General features: G+C 39.7%; 1 protein-coding gene across 1 annotated transcript; it reads left to right on the top strand.

Annotated features, from left to right (window-relative positions):
• The first annotated feature begins 5,537 nt into the window (after window positions 1-5,537).
• Window positions 5,538-13,698, top strand: LOC311277855 (uncharacterized protein). The gene is made up of 3 exons (XM_084388320.1): window positions 5,538-5,634; window positions 8,076-8,192; window positions 11,347-13,698. Exons 2-3 carry the CDS (start codon window positions 8,135-8,137, stop codon window positions 12,384-12,386), a joined length of 1,098 nt encoding a protein of 365 aa, XP_084244446.1. The 5' UTR covers window positions 5,538-5,634; window positions 8,076-8,134; the 3' UTR covers window positions 12,387-13,698.
• Window positions 13,699-21,294: the final 7,596 nt, after the last annotated feature.

Genomic DNA, 21,294 nt, shown 5'->3' with positions numbered 1-21,294 from the left:
GAAGTGAACACCCAAGACCCGCCCACAAAGTTACTTGCGTTTCACGCTTGATACTTGCGTTTCAGATAATTAAAATAAGGCCCTAAGAGAGTAAGAGGCTTGATCTTGTGATCAGTGATTTTTAAAGTATGAAGATGTCACACCCTCTGGAGGTGTGTGAGCCAATACAAAGTTTTCCATGTGGAGGGAGATTTTCCGATCCTTTGTGTTCTAGCAGGGCATTTGAATCTGTAATTTCATTGGGTGTTTAAGAAAAAGAATCTTCGAGATTCTTACAATACTAATGCATCACAAACTTAGCTAAATGTAATGTAAATTAACAAATGGGGGACACAGATTGGAGGTTATAGAGACTAAACATGCCACACATATGATTTTGGTTGCCATTAATATGCAAGTCTGAAACATTAATCCAAAAGGGTTTAGAAGAGAAAATGAAGACATAGGCCAAACCACATAAAAGGAAAATCATGAGATGGGAAAATTAGATATAAATACATTTCTCACGTGGATATATATAGAATACATAGGATCAAAAGGTTTTTTTTGTCCTTCTCAGCAAGAATTAAGTGAGAGTCACAATTCCCTGCAAATTCCTTTTTTTCCTTTTACCTGATCTTCCCATCCTTGAATCACTTGTAGCCTCTGCTATAACACTCACACTTTAAATTTGCTCACGCTTGGCTGCCCAAACATTTTTTTCCGGTTGAACTAAGGACATTTCTGGAGTAAAAGTCTCCTGTATGGCAACTCCGTTTTTCACCACGCTGGTCACTTTTTCAATGTTAACTCAAAAAATCACCTCATCGCTATTCATACGAGATGCTGACATTATGTTGCCTGTCGTATTTTAAGGCTGGTGCTGTTGCCGGTATTATGGATGTGTTTTTTTATTTTTATTTTTACCTTTATTTAACCATGAAGAGACATAAAATGAAAACACAACTCAAAATCTTCACAAATTATAATGTGAAAAACAGTCAGTAACGAGTTTACGTTTCACGAGCGTATGAACAACATCAGTCAGTCCATTAAAAATCTATTTTTCAAGAGTGTCCTGGCCTGTTTCTCTCTGCTATCGCTCTAATACCTTTGTGTGAATTTCAATGTCATGCATTTAAATGTTTTAAATGTCTTCAGTAGGCTATGTTTTTGAACCAGCCATGTAATCTGCTCTTAAATTAATTAAAGCGTGTGTAGATGCACTTTGTTGTGATATATGTTTATGATGCAGCAGCAACAACATGATGCGTCAGGAACAGTAGCCAGTAATGGGCAGGGGGGCAATCCAGCAGCCGAAAAGCGTACCATCCCCGGGGGGCCGCCATTGGCTAACAAGCCATCACCTGCTGTTAGCATTCCATTGACTCCCATTCATTTTGGCGTCACTTTGACAGCGAATAACTTTACATCTGAGGCGTTTAAAGACTCTATTTGTCCATTGTTTATTTCTAAAGAAACACGACAATGTATAAAAGGCTCCATTACCTTGTATCTTACGTTATGGCCCCTAGAAGCAGTTTTTGTAAAAATAGGCTAACGATTGCATCATAACCACGCGACTCTCTGGAAATTACCGTATAGACGGGAGGAGAAGCTTGCAGTCAATTGGGGGGACGTGGAGGCATAAAGTCCGATAAAGTCAAGGGAGAAGCCCATAGAGAGTCATAAAGTTGCTCCTGCTCCTAGCTCATGGACAGCTCCTACTCACGCTCTCCGTTTCTGCAAGATTCGGAAGGGAATGATTCAGATTTCTCTTGGCACAGCTACTAGAAGACTTACAACTGTCAGACAGGTTGCTCACGTCACATCTACGTCGTCAAGCTCAGTTTGAGTCTGCGTAGTACGCTCAGCCATCAGGAAGTGAGTGCTTCTAATTTGCTTCACTTTTCTCCGTTGAAGTCTATGGGGTCGCTGTGTCCATTACTTATACTGTCTATGGTAATGGACCAGGGCGGCACTGGCCCGCCCACATTACTCACTGGCCCACCCAGGCAAGTTTGATCAAAATACATTTTTTTGTTTATTTTTATTATTCAAATGTATTTAAGAAAATATATTAATATAAACCTGATTTATTGTTGACTGGTGTGTGTGTTTAATTTGTTTTCCGAATAAAATGGACCTGTTGAAGCAACTTGTAGAAAGCCTCCCTCCGGAATGTAATTGGTTGCTATGGTTGCTAGGGGTTCCGACAGGAAGACTCTCTGGGCGGCGGGCTCTGGCGGCCTTTAGTCAGCTAACTTTGCTAGCTGCTTTTTAGCCAAAAAGTTCTTCGAAAAAGAACTCTGTGACTCTTTGGACTATGATGAGATCATTTCTGTTTTCAACACTAAACCCAGACACTTGCGTCTTGTTTTGTAGAATGAAAACAACAAAAGGTAGGCCTGTTGTTTAACTAATTTCCCAAATTTCTGCCCGTGAAGTGATTTAAGGCGAGACACGGCAGGCAAAAACATCGGGGGGTTTTTTCACTGGTCAATTTTGAGATTTTGGGCTATTTGTCTTCAATGCCTTATTTCAGACTTGTGGTGAAAAAAAAGTCCAAAATACACATTTAGGTCTTTATTTTACTACATTTTGTCTATTTGGGTCTGTAGATTTCTCCTAAATTCAACAAAAGTTGGCGTTCTAAAGCAATATGCTGCTCCACGATCGCTGTCTGCACCTTGTCATCACATGAAGGCTACTGCTGGAAAGCTCTCTCTCCTGTACAATGCTGTCGGATCCAAATATGGTCATTTCCTTTAATCAGCAACCAATCGTGAAAGTACAATGGGGCATTTAACTCTAAAAGCGAAATCTCATTGACTGATGTCAATTTCTGACAACGTGAATCGTTCAGATTCATCATGTGACGTGCTCTGACATTTTGATGTGTGTTTTTGACTGGGGCTCTGTTCAGTTGAAGGCCATAAATGCTGTGTTATAAGTTTTTATGTGTTTTAGGTGGTTTGTATTATTGTATTGCTGATGATTTGATAAGATATTGTGTCTGTAAATAGTTCTTTCTACTAAAAAAGTATGATTTTTTACATTACAAATCTTTAAATGCCGTTTTCTCAAAATGAGTTTTTTGTCATTCTCCAGTAGAAACATCTCAGCCTATGGAGCACCTGTGTACACCAAACTTTCCAGTTATACACTTAGCAGTATTCTGAAGATATTTTCAGAGGGATTTGTTAATAAATCATCCCTGACCTGATTTATGTGACATTAAAGGGATAGTTCACTTTGAAATACAATTTTGGTATGTTTTAGCTTACCTCAAGGGCATCCGAGATGTAGGTGTCTTTTTTTCCGCAGTAGTTTCAATTTGGATATTTTTAGGTCAAACCGTTTTTGTCTGTCAGTCATTTCATGCAGGTCTATGGTCACTGTCTCAAAGAGCATGCACAAAGTCCAAATTAAAACAATTCCCCATCGTCCAAATTAAACAATACCCCATCGTAAGTACACATTGATGGCCTAAGACACGAAACGAGCGGTTTGTGTGAGAAAACGAACAGTATTTATATCGTTGTTATCTCTTGAACACAGCACACGTCCAAATGATCTGACGGCGCGGGCGGGTATAGATATATACATAGATGTCGCCTTGGCTACTGCAGTTCATTGGAACGAAACCGTAGCCAAGGCGACATCTATGTATATATCTATACCCGCCCGCGCTGTCAGATCATTTGGACGCGGCTGTGTTCAAGAGATAACAACGATATAAATACTGTTCGTTTTCTCACACAAACCGCTCGTTTCGTGTCTTAGGCCATCAATGTGTACTTACGATGGGGTATTGTTTAATTTGGACGATGGGGAATTGTTTTAATTTGGACTTTGTGCATGCTCTTTGAGACAGTGACCATAGACCTGCATGAAATGACTGACAGACAAGAACGGTTTGACCTAAAAATATCAAAATTGAAACTACTACGGAAAAAAAGACACCTACATCTTGGATGCCCTTGAGGTAAGCTAAAACATACCAAAATTTATTTTCAAAGTGAACTATCCCTTTAAAAAAAATTTTTTTTTTAAATGGCGAAATTCAATTTTTTAAGGCTATAGACCTTATGTAGCTCCGCCCCTTTTCAGCGCTGCGCTCATTGTCTTTTGACTTCCGGTCTGTATTTTCACAGCGTTTTGCGTGTTTATTAATGAACGGCTCGTTTTAAAATCTTCCCGGTCGATTTACATTTGTTAAGTCATCTGCTTTAAACATTACAGTCCTCATGATAACTTTCGTTAACTTTACATTAAGTAAATCCACTTCAAAAGCGAATTACTCCTGGACAGAAATGCCATATAAATATACAGAGCGACCGCAAAACGGAAGTTAAAAGACAATTTTCCAAAGATGGCGGCACCCTCGTTTCTCTGGCGCATAAGGTCTTATAGACAGTATATTTTGTTTTCCTAGGTAATAAAAGTATATATCCTAAAATCCCTCTGAATTTTTTTTTTTTCATCTTGTGTGTAAACAAAATGAAAAAAGAATTTTGCACCTGGCTTTATATGTTCAGATCTATCTACAGAAAATATAGGCCTATGCACAATCGTGCATGTTTAATGAGATAATGCCTAATTTGCATAATTAAACATTATTTTTATATATACCTGTGTAAGTAATCAACTGAGGAAGTTTTATGGTAATATCTATTATTTTAAAATGTTACCCTATTCACCTGTAGTGTCTCGCCTTAAGTTAGTGGTGTGTTGTGTATAGCTGAATGCCTTATAGGCTAGCCTACATTGTTTAGTTTAAATTAGTCGCTATTATTTTGGCACAAAAGCTTAATTTTCACCAGGCTGATTGCACTGTATATGGTTGATTTAACAGAAATTAGGGAGTGTGTTGTTATTTATTTCAAACCGTGCTCTGCTGATAGTTTTCATTACTTGAATTTCTTTTACTTTTTGCCTACTTTATTTTCGGGTGAACTTTCTTTGCACTGCTGACTAGCCTGAATAAAATAGACAGGTTATTGTCTATGCTGGTTTGTCCAGCCTTTATTGAGCTCTGTTGGTGGAACATGATGATTAGACATGTGTTTTATTATCGCCTTTGCCGAATATTGCAAAATAAAGGTGTAACTGTTTTTGCAGTTTGTTTATTCTTTGTTCTACTCTCTGGTTTAATTATTATTTAAGTCTTTTTTTCTCTCTCTAGGAAAAACTATAGGCCCACTCACTTTTTCATTGGTCCGTCCAAAATACAATTTCTGCCTACGCCACTGGTCAGGAATGGATGAATGAAAATATATGAGACTGTCACGTCGAGGTAGTAAGATTGTATATCTTGGATATGCCATTAAATGTCCAAAAGGTAATTGCAAACTCCTTTGCAGATATTTGAAGTTTGAATCTTTATCCCAAATCAAACATATTTTGGGATGAATAGTGTTTACATGATCTCAAACAAGGTAAAATATCTTATATTGGTTGTCTTGTAATGTAACGAATCTATGAAGGTTATATAGTTTAAAATGGTTTCCACCAGTAGAGGCGCTCGAGCAACCGAAGCAATGACACACATCCGAGTCTAGGAGAAGAAGAGAAGTGAGCGAGGGAAGGGAACATAACCAGGAGAAGTGGCACAGCCGTTCATTCTGCTCTAAATCTGCTATTTTTCAGACTGTGAGTACATTCATTTTATCATTTAATAGGAGAAATCGAAATTTAAACGAGTAGGCCTAAGTTATGTTCATTTAGTGAATCACTCAGAAATGAATCGAAATGAACCGACTGATGTTGTTCATACGCTCGTGAAACGTAAACTCGTTACTGACTGTTTTTCACATTATACTTTGTGAAGATTATGAGTTGTGTTTTCATTTTATGTAGTGAAAAAATTAAACCTGGTAAACAGTTTTTAATGTAGGGATGGGGATAGAGGGAACTATCGCGGGGTAAAACACATGCTAGCAAATAAACTTTGTGTATTTACTAGTTGCCATGTCAACACTGTCACTGTTTAGAGAAGAAAATGCGCCAAAATGTAAAAATCTTTGTAACATATCACTGAATATTTATTTAACCATAGCAAAAGTTAATTTCTTCCAAGTTAATTTTTCATCTCTGTCTTTTGTGTTTATTTAAAATGAGACAAATCTGTTATTATTTTAATCTCTAATCTGTTATTTAACAAATTAGATAGTTCTTCAATGCGGATCTCGCCGGGTTTAAGTCTCAGTTGTGCGGCTGGGAAATGTTATAACACTGCATTACAGTGTGCCCCTATTAGAGCTATGATACTCTATTCAATATTTTTATGAATTCTATTTAGAAACCATGAGAACAAAGCCGAATAAAGACTTGAGAGCCAATGTTCAGATTTTATTATTTATTATGTTTTGAATTATGCTGCATAGCTGTTTTGTGGTGTGTTGTAAAAAAAAAAAAAAAAAAAAATCATAAATCAAACAGTTTCTAAACAATGAGGGGCGGTTTCCCGAACAGAGATTAAGCCTAATCCTAGACTAAAATTGCCCTTTAAACCAGATTAACAGAAATCTGCTTTCTCGGTCAAGGCTTTAAATAGTCCTAGATTTAGTTTAGTCCAGAGTTTAATAAGCTGATTTCCTGGAGGAAGACTAGAGTTACTCCGGGACTAAATTGAGGCTTAAATTAAACCTACCAGGAGGCAGGTTTAACTTCAGATTAACATTGTGTTTCAAAGTGGACACGTGTATTACTTTGACACACACACACACACACACACACACACATACATATATATATATATATACCGTTCAAAAGTTTGGGGTCAGTAAGATTTTTAATGTTTTTAAAAGAAGTATCTTTTGCTCACCAAGGCTGCATTTATTTGATTAAAAATACAAACAAAAACACAGTAATATTGTGAAATATTATTCCAATTTAAAATGACTGTTTTCTATGTGAATATACGGTAAAGTGTAATTTATTCCTGTGATCAAAGCTGAATTTTCAGCATCATTACTCCAGTCTTCAGTGTCACATGATCCTTCAGAAATCAGTCTAATATGATGATTTGATGCTCAAGCTTTATTTCCCCCAAAAATAAAATAAAAATTCTTACTGACCCCAAACTTTTGAACGGTTGTGTTTAATGTTACAAAAGCTTTAGATTTCAGATAAATGCTGTTCGTTTGAACTTTCTATTCATCATAGCATCATGAAATAAAAATGTAAATAACTGTTTTCAACATTGATAATAATCATAAATGTTTCTTGAGCATCAAATCATCATATTAGACTGATTTCTGAAGGATCATGTGACACTGAAGACTGGAGTAATGATGCTGAAAATTCAGCTTTGATCACAGGAATAAATGACACTTTACTGTGTATTCACATAGAAAACAGCTGTTTTAAATTGGAATAATATTTCGCAATATTACTGTTTTTGTTTGCATTTTGAATCAAATAAATGCAGCCTTGGTGAGCAGAAGATACTTCTTTTAAAAACATTAAAAATCTTACTGACCCCAAACTTTTGAACGGTAGTGTGTATATATATATATATATATATATATATATATAGATATAGATATATATAGATATAGATAGATATATGTGTGTGTGTGTGTGTGTATATATATATATATATATATATATATATATATATATATATATATATATATATATATATTACAAACAGACTTCCAGCATTTCCTTTCTTTTATTCCATAGCTGGTGTATGTAGCTTATTTAGCTTGCTTAAAATAATTTTCTCTTGTTTAGTAATTTTTTTTTTTTGATTGCAATCTTTTTCTGATTCCATTGTTTCCTTGGATTTGCTTCTCAGTTCCATGCAATTTTAAGCTTTTCTTGGTTCATTCCATGTTTTATAGGCAACCTCTATCATGCTAATTCAGATTAGCACAGTTGGTTTTAAATTAATCTGGTTTATTTTAGTTCAGGACTCCATAGTCCAGGTGTAACTAATCCGTACTTAATCTGTGTTACAGAAAGCCATTTTTTAAGACACGATTAACTATTCTAGATTAAGGCCTACTCCTGGCTTAATTTAAACCCTGTCCGGGAAACCGCCCCTGAGAGTTTAAATGCTGGGAAATATTCCCATCTTCCCACAGGAGAAGAAGCAAGCAGGAGGAATTACTCCAGGAGAAACTACTGACATACTATTGTAAAGATGGAGATTAAGGAAGAACCCTGCAGAATAAAAGATGAAGATACAGAGGAACAAATAGGTTGGTGTTTTCCTTCATTCTCTTTAATGACTGATGAGGAACATTAAGATGAAAGCTCACATTTCCTCCTGAGACCCAGGCATAGACTTTATCCTCTGTAGAGGACATTATATTTTAGCGAATTTCTCTGAGATCATTCATGTCACAGTCCTGTAAAGAGCATATTCAGGGCTTTTCAGAGATACCAAATGTTTGGAGGTTTTACCATTACAACTTCAACTCCTTGTTTTTTAAAAATGACTGACATTGACTGAATGATCAAATTTAGCACTCTTATGGAAATATGATAATATTTTGTGTGTCTGAGTTCCCTTACGAGAATGATTCTCTTGTACTGCGTTGCAAACGCTATGGGAAACTCCAATCTCGAGAATTATTGAAGCCTTTATTTTAAAACGCATTGCAGCTGCACAGCAAGAGAGCATCATAGCTCGAGTGCTATCGAGCTGATTGGCTGTGCTGCAGCAACTGCACGAACCTATGGCGACTCGGCAGAGGCGAGCAGTCCAATCGGAGCGCCTGGCACCTTGCCAGCCTCGAGCGTGCCAAAATAGGCATGGCTGAAGAGTAGGCTATAAATTCAGAGAAAATTCGCCATATGACAGATTTAATCTCCTTCAGCTCGAGCTCTTTTTCTCACCTCATTTCGCTGACCTCTCTGGATAAGAAGCCTTTTCGCCGTCGAGCAGCCCTTCAGCGGAACAGCTTTAGAGCCCGGCATTCCTCGCCCAAGCTGATCGTTTCCCTGTGGCATCCGAAGAGATATCCTTTACAAGCTTTCTATCTAAAAGAGCAGAGCGCCTTGTTTCAAATGCCGCTTTCTGTCTGCGAATCCTGCGGGATTCCCCTTCATGTGTCAGACCGACACACCCAGTGTGCTGTCTGCCTCGGTCCTGAGCATGGCGAGGCAGCACTCACTAAAGGCGGCTGCCTTTCATGCGACAGCATGCCTGTCTCTGCGCTTCGATCCAGGCGCGCTCTCGCTACTTCAGAGAGCGGGCCCACCCATCTTCCGTCGCCCATCGAGCCCCGTAGGAAGAAGCGGCGCGAGCAGAGGATCCACGCGCGTGGTGATTTGAGCGCCTGCACACCGTGTCCCTCCCCGCATGCCGCGCCTGCTTTTATGCTTCTACCACGCTCTCATCTGTTGACGGCGCTGAAGAGAAGGGCTATGTGAAGCTTCCGCCACTTGAGGAAGCGGTCGCCGCTTATTTGTGCCCTCCCACTGCAGGCAGTTGGAGAACAAAAGCGACGCACCTGTCTAAGCCGTGTAGCATTACTTCCGCTATGGCCGGTCGCGCCTATGCCGCCGCTGGTCAAGCCGCCTCTGCAGTACACACCATGGCGATCCTCCAGGTGTTCCAAGCCAAACTCCTCCGCGCTATGGACGAGTGGGGTCCCGATCCAGACGCCTTCACGGACCTTTGCAGCACTACTGACCTTGCACTGCAGGCCACAAAAACCACTGCACAGGATATTGGCTGCAACATGGCCAGCCTTGTTGTTCTGGAGCGCCACTTATGGCTGAATTTAACTGAGATCAGGGACGCGGACAGGACCGCCTTCCTCGACTCACCGGTCTCCACGACAGGTCTCTTCGGCCCTTCCGTCAGCGGCTTTGCAGAGCACTTCACCGAGGCTCAGAAAGCTTCCAGTGCAATGAAGCACTTCCTACCGAAGCGCTCCAGTTCGGCTTCACGGCGCCCCAAGAGGTTCCCGCCTTGCAGGCACAAGTTCTCTCTATTTAAGTCTCTGGCTAGTCTAACCCAGACCTATGTATAAACCGGGTCCCCTCCCGCAGTGGCCTTCATACCCTTTTATGTGGTGAATATCATTCTAAGGGTCTGACATTCTGGTCCATTATGATTTAGACTACTCTGTTATTAGTCTCGGGTCTCCCCGGACACCTTCAGAGTAGTCACTGGCGAATAGCATGGCGTTTTAAAATGGGTTCCCATAGCATTTGCAACACAGTACGAGAGAACCGTTCTCGTGAGGGAACATACTTGTGGCGCTTTTCCACTGCAATGTACGGTACGGTTCGGTTCGGTACGACACGCTTTGGCGCTTTTCCACTGCATGGTACAGTACGGCTCGGTTCGGTACGGCTCACTTATGCCGCGTTTCCACTGCATGGTATGGTACGGTACGGCTCGCTTCGGCTTGCTTTAAATGGTACCACCTCTGTTGAGGTTCCAAGCGTACCGTACCGATACTAAAATGTGACGTGAAAACACTGCAGATCATTGATTGGTCAGACAGAATCGTCACTACCAGCGTCATTGTATTTGCTACACGAGACACTAAACCCGCTAGATTTAAATAGCCAGTAGACAACAGCCAACGCTGTAGCACCTGTTTTTAAAGTATTTGCTTGAAAAAAGAAGTAAAAAAACAGACGTTCCTCTCGTTGGTTGCCGAGGAGCGGATCCGATCCAGCGAGAGCTCTCTGGCCTCTACTGACTCGCCATAGGTTCGTGCAGTTGCTGCAGCACAGCCAATCAGCTCGCTAGCTTTCGAGCTATGATGCTCTAGCTGTGCAGCTGCAACGCGTTTTAAAATAAAGGCTTCAATAATTCTTGAGAAAGGAGTTTCCCATAGCGTTTGCAATGCAGTACTCGTTCCCTTATCTCCAAGGGAACTGAGGTTACGCAAGTAACCAAGTACATTTATTTATACCGGAGTAATTTTCCTATTGTTTGTCATAAATAAACATCTCAACGTTATGGGGTTTTCAATCAGAATATGAACGAAACAACAAGTGAAAAGAAATTTTAAATCAGTATTCCTATTAAGTATGAGAGATTCTTATGAAACTGTTTTTAAGTTATTACTCCCATTTTTTTTTTTTTTTTTTTTTCATTACATGTTGCCACAAGAACATTCAAGTTGTATAGAATGGGACTACACATTTAGGGCAATTCTACACATATTGCATAAAGTCAAATAAACTGACATAAACTAAATACACAAAGGCATCTCTTATATTTCTGGTTATCGGGACTATATAACAATACATCTAGAACTAGATACTAGTAGACTCAGTAGTAAACTAGATTTGTGCTACATTAAAACTTAATTTTTTATTTCTTCGTTTCTCATTTTCTTCTTTGATTGAATTTGGGGAATTTATTATTTAATATGTTGATTTTAGACCCGATGGAAGTGAATAAAGACAATTGGCATCATTTCACTAATGAAGATGGAGAACTGACATATAAAAATGAAGACAAACATCTGTTTGAAAAACCTCATCATTTCAAAAATGAAGATGGAATCGCAGTTGTTTCACAGACTGAAGAGAATTTCACACAAAAACAAGCTGGAAAATCTGGAGACAAAGAATTTTTCACCTGTTCTGAGTGTGGACTGTTTTACGTGCACAAATCAGACCTTAATAAACACATGAAATCTCACACTGGAGAAAATCTGTTCATGTGCTGTCAGTGTGGAAAGAGTTACACACGTAAATCAACCCTTAACAGACACACGAGAGAACACACTGGAGAAAAACCATTCACCTGCTCTCAGTGTGGAAAGTGTTTCAGTCGCAAAGGGGACGTTAATGTGCACATGAGGACTCACACTGGAGAAAAACTGTTCAAATGCTCTCAGTGTGGAAAGAGTTTCACACGTAAATCAACCCTTAACAGACACACGAGAAAACACACTGGAGAAAAACCATTCACCTGCTCTCAGTGTGGAAAGAGTTTCACTCATAAAAGAAGCCTTAATGTGCACATGAGAATTCACACTGGAGAGAGGCCTTATACATGCTCTCAGTGTGGGAATAGTTTCACATCCCAAAGCGTTCTCACCACTCATCTGCGCCGTCACTCTGGAGTGAGATCATTCAGCTGTGATCAGTGTGATAAAACATTTGTTTGGGCATCAAGCTTAAAAACACACCTTAAAACTCATGCTGGTGTGAAGACTCACTTTTGTTCTTTTTGTGGAAAGGGTTTTTCACGACTGCAGCATTTAAAACATCATGAGAGTGTTCATACTGGTGTGAGACCTCATTGTTGCTCTGACTGTTGGAAGACCTTCACTACATCCGACAATTTAAAAACACACCAGAGAATTCATACTGGAGAGAAGCCGCACCAGTGCTCTTCATGTGGGAAGAGTTTCACCCAATTATCTACTCTACAGAAACATGAGAAAAAACGTTGCCCGACATTTTCTAATTAGCAAATGTTCATGTTCAGATCCATCACTTATAAGTAAATAATTTGACATTTAGATTAATCAAAAGCTGGATAATTTGCTAAAATTTGTAGTGAAGTTTGATTGTTTGACAAGGGGAACCTTTGGGGAAGGTCAAAATAATAGTTAGAATATATGAGGGATTTGGGTAAAACTGGAAACAATAGTCCATTAAATCATAATATATATTTCAAATAACTTGTTTTATATGTATAGACATGATGCGTTAAGATATTAAAGACTTTTTTGTATTGAAAAAGATTTGAATAAAATTGCAGACAAACAGCAAATGCTTAACAGCTTTAATAGTCATATTATTTCATTAGGGTCTACATTCAAAATAAATAATTTTACTAACTTAAATTCGTAATTTCTTGATGCAGAACGCCGTCTATGGACTGGAGAGTTCGCTTTTGAACATGTCCTGTTCTGATGTCTCTAAAAGTGTCACTCCTGTTAGCTGGAGTGCCGATAGCCATCAAAGGGCACTCCTGTTTCCTTGATCATATCATGAACTATATTTCCCATAACACATTGCCAGCACTCATTATGCTTGATTACTTCCAACTGTGCATCGTTATCCTGTAAAGCTCTGCCGATGGAGGATATGCACATGACTTCACCGTCAACCGGAGTGACTGCTGTTAAGCCCAAGAGTGATAAAATCATATCCTATATATTGTATTGTTATAAATTGTACAAGTCTTCAATTTAAAATCATACCCTATATATATTGTATTGAAAACTCATAAATTAAATATTGACCATCTTATATTCTGCATAATTGTATGTTTTTAAATAAACACTAGCAAAATCTATACAAGTTTTAGGGCTGGACAATATATTTAAGATTGACATAAGTGATTAGGAAACGATTCCTGGCTGCATGTCAATATCCATGGATCACTGGATCTTTGAGTTGTAAAGAACACTATTGAGTCCAATTTTAGTTTAAACTGATAATCGCTCGTGTTTTCGCGTTTTCGCGTTTTCCTCTATTAAATTTAGTCATGTAGCAGCTCTTTTGCCACTCAGTCCTGTGCATACCCTCTATGTAAGCCCTGTGTTTTCACTGACTCTTTGCAAAGTCTTGTTAGTGTCACACTGCATTTCTGAGAGCCCTCCCTCTGGTTATCCGTGTTTTGGTTTTAATTTTCTTCCTGGTTTCTCTGATTTCCCTGTTTGACTGTTTTTTCTGCTCTGTTGTCTCTTTGTATTATCTGTCCTGTATTTTTGACCTGTTGTATGGATTATGATTCCGGATTCCTGTAATAAACGACTGCAGTTGGATCCTCAACCAGTTTCAGAGTATTTTGTGACAAAAAGATCTAGATGTGAATAAATCGCTGGGTCCAGACCATATTGCTTCTCTTCTCTGTTTAATCTCTCCTTCAACCCAAAAATGAAAATTCTTCTCGTATTCCTTAAAGGGATACTTCACCTCTGGAAAGATGAATGTGTATTTAAAATTGGTCATTTATGTATAAGAAATGTGAAATTATTTTTGAATTTGGAGCTTTCTAGACTTGAGAAAAGCCAGAAAATGTATTTTTGGCTTATGTGGATGAAAGACAACAACTCCCAGAATGCACTTGCTTCGCTGCCCTAGGAGGCCACTCCCAAGCCACGCCTACCGGTAAGAGAGCGCAGTTTAAAACAACAAGGCTAGGCTACTAGTGAGTGTCCGTGAGAGTCTACCCGGGATTTCAAGATCGCCCAAAATGTCCGGGATTCGGCTTTTGCGTTCTACAGTCGCCATTCATTTTATGTTTACTGTGGCGAGCAGGACGAGGCTGAGGGGCGCGGGAGAACGGCGTGAGGCCGGTGGCGTGATTACTGAGACGCACCGGTCTCGTATCACGGAGGAGCGGGAATTTTCTTAGCAATGTTAAAATGCACATCAACCGATCACTTGTTTAGCGTTCATGTAAACACTACATTCAGATTCACCAATCGGAATGAATTCAGTTAGATTGAAACAAAAGGTGTGCATGTAAACAATGAATGGCGACTGCAGAAAGCAAAAGCCGAATCCCGGTCATTTTGGACGATCTCGACGGCCGGACATGTCCGGGAAAAAGGATGGTAACCCCTACTAAGCTTTCTCCTACTACTCAGCTTTCTCCACAGAACAAGAGCCTGCTAACTTAGCTTCCAAAGAATGATGGCTGACACTATGTACATTCTGTGAGTGAGATCCCACCCTCTATAGAATTAAGATGGCGTCGCGGACAGGCAGCAAGGCAGGTGCTACAGGTGTCTGCACAGCTAAAGTCAAATACAAGTTCAAGACTTACTTTAATAAGAACGTTTTTTGTTACAAAACTAGCCCCATACCTGGTGCCAGATTAAGGAAATGTATTGGCGACGTGGCGTACAGAGGCTGTTTGTTCACTTACGCATTTGCTCTCTTGTTGATCTCGTTGCGTTGCTGCTGGTCTTGCCAAACTGACGGTGCCCGGCGGCAAGTTGATTGTCTTACGTTCACTCAATGGAGTCATCAAGCAGTATATTCTAAAATACTGAACAACGGAGAGGCCAATATACCAACTCCTGCTCGGGCGCGTTCAACATTGAGATCTTACCGTCCATTCCACAGGCTGATCGGCTACATGATGATTACGCTTCTACAGGCAGGTGATGTCCATTCTAATCCGGGACCAGTTTGCAACATCGAAGGAAAGTCGCTGTTGTCGGATATACCTGAGTTTGCAAACGTTGCTGAATTACATCAAGAAAGCAACAATCTACCTGTAAGTTCAAACGCATCCCTGCAAAAACGCAATATTTAATCCGAGTGACTGTACACACAAAGAACTTTTTAATAGAATGGCAGTTAAAAGGAAGTTTGAACTCTTTCAACCAGTAAATCAGTCTAAAGCCTTGTGGGACAAACGACTCAAACCTAAAGGACTGCTTGGCGGACATTTGAATATCAGAAGCATTGTGTCAAACTGAGCAACTTGAAGGTTTGCTGATAGACTGCAATTTAGATTTTATTTTTATTTCAGAGTCGTGGTTAACTGAATCATCACCAAGGACTATACCTGGGTATCAAGTTTTTAGGAAAGACAGAAAATTAGATAGAGGAGGAGGAGTTCTTTTGGATGTTCGAAATCACTTTAAATGTGTAGAAGTGCATCCTAATTCCTCACAAGAACTTGAAAGCATTACTGTCTCTATTGTATTGTCCCCTCATATGTCTTTTTATTGTTACAGGTATATACCGACCCCCAAATTCTAATAATATTTTCTATGACAAATTAAAATCCTTATTAAAGGAAATTGGTACTAAGACTTAACTAATTGTATTAGGTGATTTTAACAAACTGGGCTGAGAAAGCAAGCAGGAAAAAACTCAAAAGTATATTAGATCAATTTAATCTCGCTTAAATGATTCAAGGCCCAACCAGGATTACTCAGTCATCACAAATACAAATAGATCTTATTTTTAGTAATAAGCCTGAGAGAATTACAAAATATTTTAATTTGATAACTGGCATGTCAGATCATAATCTGACCTTAATCGTTAGAAAATTGACAAAACAAAGATTCTTTTATAGACGAGGGTAAAAGTTATTTTAATGTTATGCCAAAAACCTTAGTCAGTCCATTTGAGGATAAATTAAAGCACTTGGACTGGAATGATGTTCTGCAGTCTGATATAGAAAAGGCATCTAATATTATGATGACCAGAGTTAGTGAGACCAAAAATGAGTTTTGCATAAAAGTCTTACATTCACGTAAAAAATATAATCTGCCATGGATAAATGATAATCTTTGGAAGTTAATGAAGCAAAGAGACTTAGCACTGAAGGCAACTCTTAAATCCGGACTACCACATGACAGGAGAAAATTCCAAGAATTACGAAATAAAGTAGTAAAAGATCTAAGGCAGGCTAAAGCTGATTACTTTATTAAATTAATCAATGACTCTAAGGGAAATAGTAAATTCATTTGGGAAAATATTAATAGCATTTCAAAGAAGGAGCGTAAATCTGTTCAAAATTGGGTAATAAACGAACAATCAAAAGTGATAGAAGATAAAGGAGAAATAACTACGATCTTTTAATTCTTTCTTTGTAGATTCAGTACAGTGTCTAGCCAAGAATTTTGGTCTAAGACCAAGAGTACTTAATGATTTAGAGTACAAATAAGGATTTCCCTGTTTTCACAATCAAAAATGTCTCAGAATATACAGTAATGAAAACACCTGATTGTTTGAAAGGGTCCAAGTCTAAGGATGTTTTTGATTTTGATGCAAAATTCTTGAAAAATTAATACTATGTAAGCCTTTAACTCATTTGATAAACTTGTCAATAACAAATTCTTATTTTCCCTCATCCTGGAAGGCTGCAGTAGTGACTCCAATTTTAAAAACAGGTGATAGAACACTCACATCGAATTATAGACCCATTAGTATACTTCCAATAGTTTCTAAAATTACAGAAAAGGTTGTTTGTGATCAGGTAGTCTCTCATCTAAATAAAGGTGAATTTACTTTGCACCCGATGCAGTTTGGCTTCTGAAAGCATCACTCGACAGAAACAGCAAATAGTTTTTTTGTGGAACAAATCAAAAGTCTACTTGATAAAGGCGGTGTCGTTGGAGCTGTGCTTTTAGATTTTAAGCTGGCATTTGATACCGTTAATCACAACGTTTTACTATCGAAACTTTCTAAATTTTAATTGATCCGTTAATACCATGACCTGGATGGAATCCTATTTGAATAACAGAAAACAATGTAGAAGAGTGGGTGATAAATGTTCCTAATTGGCAAACTGTATTTCAGGGGTCCCTCAGGGGTAAATTTTAGGACCTCTTTTATTTTGTATATATATATAAATGGCCTCCCTCAAACATGTCCAGATGTTAACATCCAAATGTATGCTGATGACACTGTGATTTTTACCCATGCAAGATATAAAGAACACGCTGCAGCCAAACTGACAGCTTCGATGAGTAAGGTGTCGGATTGGCTGGCAAATTCATGTTTGACCCTTAATCTAAGTAAAACAGTTTGCATGTATTTTACAGCGAGGATTAATAATTCAGTTAATCCTGATATTTTAATTAACGGTGAAGTCATTACATCTGTGACACATGTTAAATATTTAGGCATCATAATTGACACAAATTTGACCTTCAAAAAACAAGTTAGTAAGGTCATCAAGACTGTTAAGTTTAATCTAAACAATTTTAAGAGTATCAGACATAATTTGTCACTGTCTGCTGCAAAACTTTTTGTACACGATGATTTTTCCCCATTTGTCATACTGTATAACAACCTGGTCACAGGCAGGAATGACTACGCTCAAGCCTATGTATTCACTTTACAAACAAATTTTAAAAGTAATAGACAAAAAACCTAAGGATTATCATCATTGTAATATCCTGAAAAAATATAATCTTCTCAATTTTGATAATTTCTTATTTTATTCGGACGCATGTCTAATGTTTAAAGTTATTCATGATCTTGCACCCCCTCCTCTTAAAGGATGCATAGTATTCTCTGGCAGTGGCAGTGGCAGTGCCAGTAGAACTAGAGCATCAACTAGGGGTGATTTGGTATCGCATTTTAGAAAGACAACCTTTGGTCAATCCGCCTTCTGGGGAAGTGGAACTCAATACCCACAAACATTAGAAACTCAGGAAGTTTTGCAGTATTTAAAGCCAGCCTCAAAATTTGGCTAAAATCAGCACAAGAGTGTAACCACTAATGATTGCATTGTATTTTCTGTATTTTATATTTGGTGTATACATCAAACCGGTTTTATCAATTTTGAATTGATGGATAATATGTATTTTTTGTAAATTTATGTAGTGTATTTGTTGTTTAGTGCTTGTTTTGAGTCTTTTGTTTTTGTTTTGTCTACCTGTCCAGGGACAACAGATGCAAATTAGCTGTTAGCTAACTCTGGTGCAATTGTTTAAATTGTGCGCTGTCCCTGACAAAAAAAAAAAAAAAACAAAAAAAAAAAATTGGGCAGGTTGAGACCATGTGGGACAGCCCCTATTACTGCCTGTAGCCTCTGGCCAAAATTTAGCCTCTGGCCAAAAAATCCATAAATCTCTCATCTCAGGGGGATGTGAGGATGGAAAGTACTACAGGTTTTCTACTATTACAAAGCTTAATACTAAATCCTGAAGTATCCCTTTAACTCCAGGCATATCAATAATATGGAAGCATCTAAACTTCAGGCTCAGGTCAGTTTAGTTCTGGTTCTCAACAGCCCTATAAGCTTGTTTTAAAATCATCAGCATCAGAATTTTCTTACTCATTGGTGGTTATTTTAAGTTTAAATATAGTTATAACCAAAAATGATCTTATGGTAAATCAACTGTCCTCAATAAATGTTATTTCTAATATAATATTTTAATGTTTCATTATAATATATATTATCCCAAATCAAATACATGTGGTGAGATAAATAGTGTTTGTTGCCTTTCAAGAGGTCTCTTGTATTGCGTAAGCAGCTTACGCTATGGGAAAACTCCTTTTCTCGAGAATATTGAAGCCAAATTTTTAAAACGCAGTGCAGCTCCATAGCAGACACATAGCAGAGCGCCTAGCGCGATCATTGGCTGTGCTGCGGCAACTGCATGAACCTATGGCGAGGTGACTCAGATGCGCGAACCAATCAGGCTGCTTCGCGCCCTGGTGTGTCAGAGCTCGCCAGAAGGAGCGTGGCTTATAGCTACAGTATATAAGCCCCCATTTCTGCCATAGAATCAGATTTAATCTCCTTCAGCGAACTCTCCACTTCGCTGAACTCTGGATTGAGAAACCTTTGCCGCTGCTGAAACAAAAGCCTTCAGCGGAACAAGCTATCTGCTAAGCAGTTCTGAGGACGCCGGCTTCCTGGTTTAAACTGGATGCCGTCTTCAGCCCGCTGTTCTGCTGTGCCATCCGGCGCGCTATATCCTTTTAAAGCTAGTGTGTTCGCTGCTGCGACTCACTTTTCTAAAAGAGCAATTTCAGGTGTTGTTTCAAATGCGGCCGGTCTCGTCTCTTTTGGGGGATCAGACGAGGATGACGAGAAGGATGACAGCCTTTCTCTCGCTGCATCCGAATGCGAGGAGTGGGCGGGCTCCATGACCGGCCCCGCACCCTCAATACAAGCCAGCGTGAGCGACTTGAGAACCAGCCTTGATGCAGAGCTTCTCCGTGTGCTGACTAAGGCCATTGAAGACCTCAGGCTCAAGTGGCTAGACGAATGGTTCCTGCAGGGGCGCCGGCAGGCCCCTCAGCAGAGACCTGCTCCCTTCTTTCCCGAAGTGCACAACGAGCTAACGAAGTCGCGGCAAGCGCCACATTCAGCTCATCTAAAGCCTTCCATCTCCTAAACGCTCTCGACTGTCTACAGCGCTGTGGAGAAAGGATAAGAGGTGATTCCTCCCCTCAAAGAAGCGGTGGCCGCTCACTTTTGCCCGCCCATCACTATGGGATGGAAAGCAAAAGCGACACATCCATCCAAACACAACAAAAGCGACACATCCGTCGCAGGCTATGCGTCACTTACTCCCTAAGCGCTCCAGCTCTGCTTCGGGCCGCCACAAGAAGGCGCCGCCTCCTCCGCAGGTAAAGTGCTCTCCGTTCAGAGTGCAGGTCATTTCGCTATCAGCCCTTTCCTCGCCAGAGGACGAGAGAGACGCGAATCTACTCTGCCCTGTCAGGGCTCTCAGAGTCTATTTGGAGCGTTCTTCTGCCCCGTTCAGGCAGTCAGAACAGCTCTTCGTATGCTTTGGCGGCCGCACCAAAGGGCACAAAGTAAAGGTTATCGCACTGGACAGTGGACGCTATCGTGCTGGCTTATGAGTCTAAGGGCCTTCATTGTCCCATAGGCGTCAGGGCTCATTCCACAAGAGGCATGGCCTCGTCATAGGCATGGTCGAGTGGAATACCTATTGAAGATATCTGTGCGGCGGCCGGCTGGGCCTCGCCGCCCACATTTATGAGGTTTTATAACCTGGAAGTTCCTGCTTTACAAGCTAAGGTTCTTTCAATACAATAAGTGTTAAGCCTATTCACCAAAACTATAAGGCCCGATGTGTATCCGGTCCTAGTTGAACTCGAACCATGGTTCTTTATATATTATAAATAAGCAACAAAGGAACCTTTTTAAGACCCATTCCTTGGTTCCCTATATGAGGCTCGTCACTGGTCTGGCCTCTATTAGGACTCATAACTTTACTCTTCTATGGACCTCGGGCGCTCTTCCCTAGGCTATAGTACAGGGCGAAGTTTTAAGCACGCACAGCGTTTTGAAAGGGGTTCCCATAGCGAAAGCTACTTGCGCAATATGAGAGACCTCTCGAAAGGGAACAACTCGGTTGCTAACGTAACCTCGGTTCCCTAAGAAGAGGGAACGAGTATTGCGTAACCCGCCGTGCTATCGTGCTTAGATCAGGGGATTAGATGAAGTGCAAAGCGAAGCGGCCTGATTGGTTTGCTCACTTGAGCCACCTCGCCATAGGTTCGTGCAGTTGCCGCAGCACAGCCAATGACCGCGCTAGACGCTTTGCTATGTGTCTGCTGTGCAGCTGCACTGCGTTTTAAAAATTTGGCTTCAAGATCCTTGAGAAAAGGAGTTTCCCCATAGCGTAAGCTACCAGGGAACTGAGGTTACGTTAGTAACGGAGTCGTTTCATATCAGCCAAGATAACACATAAATATCTTACTTAATCAATGAAGGTTAGATAGTTTAATATGGTTTCCGCCAGTAGAGGCGCTCGAGCAACCGAAGCAATGACACACATCCGAGTCTAGGAGAAGAAGAGAAGTGAGCGAGGGAAGGGAACACAAACAACATCATTGACTGCTCTTAATCTGCTGTTTTTCAGACTGTGAGTACGTTCATTTGATCATTTATTAGGATAAATCTAAATTTAT

The sequence above is a fragment of the Rutilus rutilus genome, assembly GCF_951802725.1.
Source record: "Rutilus rutilus genome assembly, chromosome: 18".
NCBI classification, from domain to species: domain Eukaryota; kingdom Metazoa; phylum Chordata; class Actinopteri; order Cypriniformes; family Leuciscidae; genus Rutilus; species Rutilus rutilus.
This window is presented reverse-complemented; position numbering and strand designations above follow the sequence as displayed.